General features: G+C 62.2%; 1 protein-coding gene across 3 annotated transcripts in view; it reads right to left on the bottom strand.

Moving 5' to 3' along the window:
- Positions 1 to 3019: 3019 nt before the first annotated feature.
- KCNIP2 (potassium voltage-gated channel interacting protein 2) overlaps positions 3020 to 10533 on the bottom strand; it is a 28232-nt gene continuing 20718 nt past the window's right edge. The window contains exons 2-9 of one of the 3 annotated variants that reach the window (XM_035329689.1): positions 6053 to 6148; positions 5032 to 5156; positions 4770 to 4839; positions 4631 to 4701; positions 4292 to 4399; positions 3928 to 4032; positions 3633 to 3695; positions 3020 to 3369 (exon numbers count right to left, since the gene is read on the bottom strand). In XM_035329689.1, the coding sequence (XP_035185580.1) occupies positions 3322 to 3369; positions 3633 to 3695; positions 3928 to 4032; positions 4292 to 4399; positions 4631 to 4701; positions 4770 to 4839; positions 5032 to 5156; positions 6053 to 6148 (686 nt within the window). In that variant the 3' untranslated portion in view covers positions 3020 to 3321. Of the gene's footprint in view, positions 3370 to 3632; positions 3696 to 3927; positions 4033 to 4291; positions 4400 to 4630; positions 4702 to 4769; positions 4840 to 5031; positions 5157 to 6052; positions 6149 to 9960; positions 10249 to 10533 lie in introns of those variants that run through there. The other 2 variants (XM_035329687.1, XM_035329690.1) reach the window with 2 other exon arrangements.

The following is a 10533-nucleotide window of genomic DNA, read 5'->3' as shown; positions in this document are numbered from 1 at the left end:
GGAGTTACCTCACGGACTGAGGGGGGGGGGGGGGGCGCACCACGCGCACGCGGGGAGCGCGGCGGGGCGCGCCCCGCGCATGCTCGGAAGGCCCGCGGGGAGAGGGGGGAGGTGGGGGAAGATCACAGCGCACGCGCGGGGGGAATGTGGGATGCGTGGTGCGCGTGCGCGGAGTGCCCCGGGGGAGGGGGGAGGCGGCAGTGGGGCAGCACGCAGGTGCGCGGAGGGGGAGCGCGCATGCGCGCTCGGCTTTGTGTAGGGAAGCGGCGCGGAGGGGGGAGGCGGAGTGGGTGGGGCGGGAAGTGTTTACTCCGGCGTCGCGCATGCGCGCCGCCGTCGGCGCGCGGGAGCCGTGTGGGCGGGGGTTCTGAGGGCGCATGCGCGGTGCTGGAGCGGCGCCGCTCGGCGGGGCTCCCGCGAGCCGTGACCTACTTCGCGCGGTACCGCTGCGCCCCGCAAGCTAAGCAGGGCCCTTCGGGGCTGGCGCTTGGATGGGAGACCGTTAAGGAGGCGGTGGGTAGAGGAGAAAATGTCAACCTTTAAGACAGCAAAAATATTAGTTGTACTCGGTGCTTACTTGCCAACCAGTTAAATTGTATAAGGAGACCATGGAAGGGTGAGGGTGGAGAAAAGCACAGAATTTGTGTGGAAAACACTCATGTACCTGGCACTACTGCACACAGAGGGGGACAGCTGGCTCGTTGTAAGGAGCCTGAGGCAGGCATCATGCTCTTTGCTGTGGTCATCCCATAATAATCCCGAAGCGATAATTCCCCCAGAGTGAGATCTCATCCTGTTATGTGATGCCTGTGCCCCAGGCAGCGCTCAGGCCGCTGCTGCCATGACTCGCTGCCCTGCCGCCTCACGCCGTTGCTCGGCTGCCTCCTCACACAGCACGATCCCATTTTTCTTTGAAAGCAGGGGATAAAACCTGAAACAGAACAAGGCCGCCCTTCTCCAGTCAGAAACCAACACCACACCAAGCTTTGCTGTTATCCCTCCCTTAAATACCACCTCCCGACAGGGCCCTCGGCAGCCTTGCCCCCTGCCATCCCAGTCCCCTCTCTGCCCCTGGGGACAAGGAGCAGAGGGACCCCCGAGGTGGCTTTATGGCAGCCCCGTGCCGCAAGAGGGCACGGCGAGCCCACGGATGGCATCGCCCCAGACCAGCAAAACCCAGTTCTTAGGTGATACTGGGCAGGGTGGAGAAAATGCACTCAGAAATTCCCATCCCTTCATGCAGACCCAGGACATTGCCAGCAGCTCCAAATGGCTCCCGGGGAGCCAGAGGCTTTGGGAAGAGCAGGCTCACGGCTTTCACAGTCCCACAGTGGCAATTTCCCCCGTATCCAGAGCCCAGCCTTTTAAGACGTTTTTCTCTGCAGCTCTGCATTTAGCCATCACCTCCTGGAGCACAAAAGGCACATTGCTGGAGGGTTTCACCAACCCACACCAGGTCCTACATCCCTTTCTTAGTTCTGCTTTTTTTCCTCTTTATTTTGCTTCAGACCATTTTTTTTCCCACTTCTCAAGGCTTCACCTTCCCAAGGACCCCATCCCCGTGCAGCCTTCCTGCACCCTATTATTGCTGCCACCCCCTGCACAGGACCCTATTCCCCCCATACAGCTGACAGAGACAAAGACATACCAGCGGTGTGCATAGCGATCGTGGTTAGATTTTATTGTTTTTTTTTGTTTTGTTTTGTTTTTTTTCTTAATCCATATTATTATTATTATAATACAAAATATACAGACTGGAGATGCCAAGCGGGTCGTGGGTCACCATGCCCTGGGGTGGGGGGGGGGGTCACGCCATGCGACTGCAGCGTGAGGGAGGAGGCATCTGCTCCATGGGGGGGACAGGAGGGGTAGGCATCGGGGTACCCGCCCTCCCACCCAGGAGCAGGGCGGTGAGATGAACAACGTGTTGAATGAACCTAAAAAACACAGCACATCTGCGAGGGCTGAGCCAGGAGTGGTCCCGGTGGGGGTCAGCCCCATAGCTCAGGGCCCCCCGGGGCGGTTTGAGCTGTGACACCAGGGGCTCAGCCTGGGTGTGGGGCCCAGCCAGATGCTGGCCTTGCTGGCCCCGTCCCCATCCATCCCAGCCACTGCTGCCCCTCAGCTGCTCAGGACATGGGGCTGGAGCAGCAGAGCCAGGGCTGTGGGCTTGGGCACGTCCCCAAAACCCATGAGTTTGACAGAGGGGTTGGTGTGGGGTCATTAGCCCATAGCATCCCCATCCCAGATAGGACTTAGAGGTGTACAGGGACAGGACAGGCTCACCTACATGCACCCAGCTCCCAGGGGCTGTTGGTGACAAAAGTGGGGAGACCCAGCACCCTGCTCCATCCCCCAGGCTCACACCTCAGGACACAGCTGTGATGAGAGAAGGGGGCTGAGCCCACCCCGCACAGCATCAGACCCTGCCTTGGCTTTCTCCTGGCCCCCAGCACCGGGCATCACCAGCAGGGACCCCCTGCCACCGGGTGGGTGTTCATGGGAGCAGGTGAGGACAAGCAGGAAAATCCCAATGCAGCTCCCCCATGCTGCAAACGCTGGCAGGAGCAAAGCTGTGATGCCCAAGGGCCAGGGTGGCCGCAGCCAGAGCTGCTCCCCATGTCCCAGCTGCATGTCCTTGGGTATGGGGTGAAGGGGCTGAGGCTGCAGTCCCTTCCCAGCCCTGCTCTCTGTCCCCCCTCTTGGGAGGCATTGCGGGGTCCCTGTAGTCCCCTTCTCCTCCAAGCAAGACCCTAACAACCAGGTCTCCCAGGAGCAGGGCTTGCTGCCCAAAGCTCACACAGCAATTAACCCTGGGCGGACAAGGAGAGGGACAGGCGAGGAGGTTGGCTCTTGTCCCACACAGAGGACACAGCCCCAGGTCAGGGCATGGCTGGGGCAGGGGAGAAAGCCCGAGGCACTGGTGCCTGCTGCAAGACTCTTTATTAGTTCCTAGACGGTGGTGCTGGAGGGTTTGGGCTGGAGCCGGTGCTGGGGCTCCCGGGGAGGGTCGGGATGCTGTGCACGGGGGAGCCCCTACAACAGCCTGAGGATGCGGCTTTCTCTCTGGGATCGGGTGCAAGGATGCTCGCCCAGGCCAGATACATGCCCTGTGCCAGTCGTGCCCACACTCCAGCATCCAGGGGCACCTGCATGGGCCCCCCCCAGGAAAGCAGGGCTGGCCCGGGGGGAGGGAACATCCCAGTGCCGACCACATCTCCGGGTGGCAGCCGGCAGCAGGGAGGCTCGAAGGAGAAGTCGAGAGAGAAGCAGGTTCTGGGCCCGGTGGCAGGAGAGCTCGGCTGGAGGCAGGTCCGGGAGCTAGATCACGTTGTCGAAGAGCTGCATGGACCGCATGATGTTCTCGTCCTGTGGGGATGAGGAGGGGATTGGGGCACAGAGTGGCTCTCAGGACAGCTCTCCCCAAACCTGGCGTTACCCCATGGCTCCTGTCAGGCAGCTCTGACCCACAGGACAGTATCTCCAGGGATTATAATCAGTGTTCAAGCTCTGCTGGGATGCCTGGTCCTCATCCTGGCTACTGTTCCCAGAGCAGAGCTGGGGGCACGGAGGGGTCCCCCAGGGGACAGGGAGGTGAGACAGCCCCAGAGCGGAGCTGGTGGTGGCTTTACCTTCTGGCAGGACTCCAGGAACTCCTCGATCGTCACCACGCCGTCTTTGTTCCGGTCCATTTTCTGCAGACAAACACAGCACGGAGGGCATGCCAGGGATGGCTCCAGCCTGGGTCCCATGGGGGCTGGATGCAGCACACAACCACCCCGAGTCCCCTCAAGCACCAGGCAGGACCAAGGTGACATATTCTTGTCCTGGCTCCAGCACTGCTGCTTGCTCGTGCCCCTTTCATCCCCATCACAGGGCATTCCCTGGGTGCCACGTTTGGAGCAGGCACCACAAAGCCCCGCTCACCTGGAAGAAGTTCTCCACGTGCTCCCGCGGCGCCTCGTCCCGCATGGCCGGGTAGGTGTACTTGCCCATCATGTCGTAGATGGACTTCATGATGTCCAGCATTTCCTAAAGGGAAGGGAGCAGGGCTGCAGGGTGGACACGGGGCTCTGCCTCTGCCCGGTCCCCAGCCCTTTGGGGTCCCGTTCATGATGTCCCCAAAGGACCTGTGAGGTGCTCGGGAGTGTTCCTGCTGTCCCTGCACGTGGTGTGGGTGACGAAGCCACCACCCCAGAGACGCACGGGCGCTGTGGGGTCAGGGGGCCCTGACCCCATAGCATAGGCAGGCCTCTTTGTAAAGCCGAGCTAGGTGGGTATCGGCACCCACCTCTTTGGTGATGCAGCCGTCTTTGTTCAGGTCGTAGAGGTTGAAGGCCCAGTTCAGGCGGTCATCGATGGTGCCTCGCAGGATAGTGGACAGCCCGGACACAAAGTCCTGCAAGGACAGGAGGCAGGGGGTTACAGCCACAGGGGGGGCTTAGGGATGTTGGGCATCTTTCACCCCAACCAGATTTTTTATATATATATATTGCTTTTCACTGTTTTTCCCACTTCCTCAGGGAATTAACAAACTCCTCCAGCACCTGTGAAGCTGCACACCCATCTGGGCAGCCCAGCCCGCGGTACTCAAGTGGATGAGCCCCCCCCCAGCCCCTCCTTGGCTCACCTCAAAGCTGACGGAGCCATCGTGGTCGGTGTCAAAGGCGTTGAAGAGGAAGGTGGCGTACGTGCTGGAGTCTGGGGGAGGCAGACAGTGAGGGAGGGTGCCAGTCTGCGGGGGCACAGGGGTGGGGAGCCGCACTTACCTCCCTGCGGGAAGAACTGTGAGTAGATCTGCTTGAAGTTCTCTTCGTTAACGATGCCGCTCGGGCACTCCTGCCAGGACAAATTGCAGTGTCACCCCGTTGGCATGGGGCTGGCTCGGGGTTCCCTTCCCCTAAAGCCCTGCAGTTTTCCCCCTTCTATCCCCAAAGAGCTCCTGATGCTGCTTTCACCTCTGAGGTCCCCAAAGCCGTCACAAGCCCTGGGCACCGGCCAGGACACAAAGCACCCCCGAGGGCTACTCACGTTCTTGAAGCCTCGGTACAGGACCTGCAGCTCTTTGCGGGTGAACTTGGTCTGCTCCTGCAGCTGCTCCAGCCCCTCGGGGCGGTGGCAGACGGTGGAGAGCTCAAACTCATCCTCGACGCTGTCTGCAAGGAAGCCGGTGGGAGAGAGGGCGGCTGAGGCCAGCGCCGTGCGGCGGGCAGGAGATGCGCTTTGCACCGCACGGTCCCTGTGGCCCGCTCAGGGCGACAGCTTTTTGGGGTGCCCTGCTCGGTCAGGGCTGGGTGTATGCCAGGAGGGGATGCTCAGGGACAGCCTGGGTGGCACCGGGTTGCTGCCGCCCTCCGCCCAGCCTGGGTGGATAGGGGGTGTGAAAAAACCCCCAGTGCATCTGCCCCATGGAGCTGAGACCCTGGATGCCCACATGTCCATGCTGCACTGGGATTTATATCTGTCAGGAGGGCTGCTCCCCACCCCAGACATCCCCCAGCCTTGTCTGGACCCCATCCTGCCCTCTGTGCCCCCCTCTCCACCCACAGCTTCTCCCCATCTCCATCCCTTCATCCTTGCCCCCCATACTCACCTCTTCCCTGGGGGGGCTCAGCTCGTACCGTGGGGACCCCCGGTCAGGATCTCCCAAAGTGCCAGATGCACCCAGGACAGGCTGGGGGGCTCTGTCCCTGCTCAGCCCCCTCCCTCCCCATCACACCTCCGTCTCCGTACCAACACCGAGCTTCCAGCCACATCCCCCAGCCCTTCAACCGGCACCGGGCCGGGGGGATCCTGCCACCCCCAGCCAGCTCCAAAGCGGGTCCAACCACCGTGCATCCCCTGGGAGCCACTCCAGGGCACTGGAAGGGGGTAAAAACAGCCCGGGAGCAGGCAAGGAACGAGGTGGGCGCAGAGCCCGTCGGATCGGACCCCTCCGGGGGCAGGATTGATCCTGACCCCCCCCCCCCAAAAGCCACGGGGCAGGGGGGGCGGCAGCCAGCAGCACGGCTGGGGACACACACACACACAAAGGCAAGAAGAAGCAACTTGCTTTCGCTGAGCGAGGGGATGGATTTGGGCCGGCAGCAGGGCAGCAGTTTGAGGAATCGCTGCTTCAGCGCTTTTTTAGTTTGGCCCGGCGGGTTGCCTGGAAGAAAGAAGGAGTCACCGAGCAGAAGAAGAGTTAACAGAGCGGCGGCCCCCGGACCCGGGGCGTCCGGCATGGGGGGGCGAGCGGGGCCACAGGCAGCTCATGCACACGGGGACACGGAGCAGGGAGGCAAAGCCCAGCCCAGGCTCTGCTCGGCCTTTCTGCTCCATCCCAGGACCAACCCAGCCCTGCTGCTCCCCGTGTTGGAAGGGCCAAGGGCTGAGCACCCATGCCCAGCACCTCCGTGCACCCATGGGAGCACCCCAGGGCGCAGCAGAGATGCCCAGCAGCCCAGGGGACGGCAGGGCCAGGCTCTGCCCGTTAGACCCAGAGCCAAATGCTGCTCCCTGGGGACATTTCCGCGCAGGGCTGTGCAGGATGGAGCCCGAGATGGGATGTGTTGAGCACCATCTGGCATCCTCATGGGGTGCTGCACCCTCCCCGGGGCGCAGGGCCAGGTTTGGTCCCGCTGGCCCTCAAGGGCCAAACGCGAAGCATGTGCCCAGCCCAGCCATGCAGCCCCGCTGCCACGTGCACCCCGAGCCCGGGACCCTGGGCGAGGACAGCCAGGAGGGGACGGGGAGCAGGGCTTCTGCCTTTTCCAGGGGTCCCCTGCATCACCCTGGCCACTGCCATCGTTTCTGGGTGACCCTGTAAAAACAGCAGGTCCCCTCGCTCTGCAGTCCCCCCATGACCCTCTATCCCCCACCCTGACCCCACTGCTGCCCCATGGCCACACACCCACTCCTCCCTTTGCCCAGGGCCCCGCAGGCTGCCGCAAGCCAGCAAACGGCGCAGGATGAGCAGCACAGGCAGGGAGGGGAGGAAGAGGAGGGGAGGAAGGCCACGCTGGGCTCCAGCCCCCGAAGGCAGGCAGGTGATGGGCTGGGAGGTGCGAAGTCCCTTTGAACTCACAGCAGGGCAGGTGGCACCGAGGGTTTCAGGCGATGGAGATGGCTCTAAGAGCCAGTGGCCAAGGCAGCAGGATGTCACACAAATGTCACATGAAGCCACCAAAAAACGGGCAAATATGTCCTCAGGGAGGTGCATCCACAGCAGGATGCCACAAGTGCCAGGAGTGAACAAATTCATAGGGATGCCCACCTGGCATTTGTCCTAGGGTGACAGAGGCAAGGCTGAGGGCCAGCCCCTTGGTGCTGGCAGGACCACGTAACCTGGTCCTGTCTACAGCTGAGGAGGTTTTTCCTTCCTCAACGCGGGCATCAGTTCTGCACAAAGCATGATTTTGGCCCAGCTACTTTTCTGGGGTTTAATTCGCAGAGGGACGTCGCACCTTCAGCCTGCCAGGGATGCTCTGGACCCAGGCGTGTCCCCGGCAGAGCCGAGCTCCAAGACCAGCCCTGAGGGTTCGGAGCAGCCCCAGGGATGGGACAGGATGGGACGGGATGGACGGACAGAAGGACACGCAGCGCCGGTGGAGGGTGGGAGGAAACCACACAGCGAGAGATGCAACAGAGAGTAAACCGTGGTTGGACTCACAGGGGCAGCAGGTATAGGCACGTGCAGTAGGTCAGGTCGGGTGCAAGTTACACTTTAGTTTGTTATAAAGAAGGAAAAAAAGAAAAAAAAAAATAAAGTGGGCATTTTCTTAAGGAGGAAACCGAACAGGGCATGATTCCGGGGGACCCAGGGCAGGGGAGGGAGCAGGTTCAGCACATGCAGCTTAACAAGGAGAGGGGAGACCGGGGCTGGGGCTTTGCTGTCCTGGCTTTGGTGCCCCCGAGGTTCTGCTGGGGACGACACGCTGTCCCCTTGCTGTCCCCAGCACCCTGGTTGTGACACAGCTCTGGCAGAGGACAGGGAGCATCGCCCTGCTGCTGCCAGCCCCTGGCACACGGCTCCTTTCCAAGCGTCCCCGAGAGCTATCGAGTGGCTGGCACAGAACGAGCAAACAGAAAGCGCTGGCGGTGTTTTATCTGCCACAGGAGGCCTGCCGGGTTAAGTGGCTTGTCGCCTCCCATGCATCACTCCACAGCCCAGCGACTTCAAAACGCACACATGAACTGAGCCTCTGTCTTGGGGCAGCACCCGTGGGGAAAGGGTTTCCCCATCCCCACCTCCACGTGCTGCCAAAATGAAGCCTGATGGGCACGGGCTCTGCGAAGGGACCCACGGACCCAGCTCTGTGCTGACCACCAGCAGCAGATGAGCTCTTGGGGCTCAATCCAGACTTGGCAGCAGGGCTGGCATCCCTTTTCCCTGAGCCTGGGCTGCTCCCTGCTGTCCCCAGAGAGGAAGCAGGACCTGGGGCAGCCCGATGCGGAGCCACATCCTGGGAACCGCGGCCACCAGCATCCTCCTGGTGACAACAGATCACTGGCTGGGGAGATGGACTCACCCCTTCCACAGCACCCTCCTGCTGGAGGAGACCCTACAATAACACAGCAGCAGGCAGTGCCAGAGCTCCCCTTCCATCTCCATATCCCACAACAACCAACACACGCTCACAAGGCAGAGACCGAGCTGCCCCAGCCGCCGGGGGTGCAGGATGAGTCCTGCAGCAGCAGCAGCCCTGCAAATGGCCCTCATCACTCAGCGGTGACAGATTCGAGTGTAACAGGGCTCGAGGTACCTGCCGTGGCCACGGGGGCCAGGAGGCAGCAGACGGTCATCCATTAGGAGTGAAACCAGGGCTGACATTGCCTGGGGAACAGTCCCCGGCCTGGGGGTGGGCACCCAGCATCCATGGGACAGCCAGGCTGGGATACAGGTGCCAAAGAACAGCGGAGCCCTACAAAACCCCTGTGCAGGGAGATGTCCTGCCCTATCCATCCTGCCCTATCCCCCCTATCCACACATCCTCTGTCCCATCTCCCACCCTGAGATCCCCCAGCACGGAGGGGAGGCAATCCGCAGCCCCTTCCCCTCGCAGCATCCTCAGCACCGGCTGGGATGGGGCAGTGGGAGACTCACGAACCCCAGATCACACCCGTGAAAAGTCCGCCAGCATCTGTCTTCATCCGAGACAGGGCTGTCAGTGGCACAGAGCAGCAAGGCAGCCAGAGGAGACGAGACAAGCCCAAGCACCACGCGGCTCTCCGCACTCCCGCCCTCTCCAGGCACAAGCAACAGGTCCTGCATCCCTCACCCTGATATATTTTGGGGTCCTTGTGCTGGCCAGATCCAGCCCTGCCCTCAGCACCCACTTCCCAGAGCAGGGAGCGCAGCACCTGCTGCAGCCCATTGCCCCTTGAGCAGGATGAAGGGGCCGGGGGCTCTTTCAGCCACGCTCCCCCAAAAGGCACCAGCCCTGCAGCAGTGGGGAGCTTTCCCCACATGGTGCTGTGCCCCACATCCATCCCACCCTGTCCCAGCTCCTACACCTCTCCCAGCCCGTCACCCCCAGCACTTTTCCCCACCATCTGACAAAGCACCCCCAGACCCCAACACTCCTGATAGCCTCCGACCCCCACACATCACTGCACCCCAATGCTGTCCCCCAGCCTCATGCTCCCAGATACCCTGCTCCCTGGCATCCTGCACCCCAAAACCCCACATCTCAATACCCCTATATCTCAATACCCCCACCCCAGCATCCCTGTTACCCCGACACCCCGATGGCCCCCACACCCAAGCACCACAATGCTTCCAAACACACCCCAATGCTCCCAGACACCCTAGGCTCCCTCCCACACCCTAGTGCCCCCCAAAATGCCCCAAAGCACACTGAGCCTCCCCTGAGCACCTCGCAGCTCCTGTGGACATGCTGTCCTGGGACAGGAGGTGAGGAGCAACTCCACCACAACGTCCCCGTCCCCTTTGCGCCCCCATCCCCATTTTCGTCCCACCTCCCCCGGTCAGGTCGATGATGCCCAAGGCGTGGAGCAGCTTGAGGCTGGAGCAGAGCAGCAGGATGATGCCCACCGTTTGCAGCCCCTGAGGGTCCCAGGGTGCCCCATTAACTGACATCCCCCCGCAGTGCAGCCCCAGCTGGTCTGGCAGCAGCAGACCCGGTGAGCAGGAGAGGGCAGGGCAGGGGAGGGCAGGGCAGGGGAGGGGAGAGCTGCCTTGGCCCTCCCTCCTCCCACCCTGGCACCCTCTGGGGTCCCTTGGGGCACCCAGGGGAGGGGAGAGCCCATGCATGGGCCCAAGGGACTTAGGGGCCAGCTCCGAGCCCAGATCCTGCAGATGTTGGTCATCTCCGCACCCCCAGCCCTAAAAGCCGTGCTGTGGGGCTGCAGAATGGGTGCCAGTGCATGCACGGATTGCATGTCAGGCTGCCCCTTCCTGCCACCCCAAAAACAGTGCGTGGTGGCAGAGACCCCAGAGCTGAGCTGTGCACAGGGACCCCCCTGAGCTCCCCACTCCCCATACTGGGATGGTACTGTGCCCCATCCCTCACCACCAAACCTGCCCCAACA

This window comes from Oxyura jamaicensis, chromosome 6, assembly GCF_011077185.1.
Source record: "Oxyura jamaicensis isolate SHBP4307 breed ruddy duck chromosome 6, BPBGC_Ojam_1.0, whole genome shotgun sequence".
In the NCBI taxonomy this organism is placed as follows: Eukaryota; Metazoa; Chordata; class Aves; order Anseriformes; family Anatidae; genus Oxyura; species Oxyura jamaicensis.
Note: the sequence above shows the minus strand (reverse complement) of the source record. Positions and strands in the feature narration are given on the sequence as shown.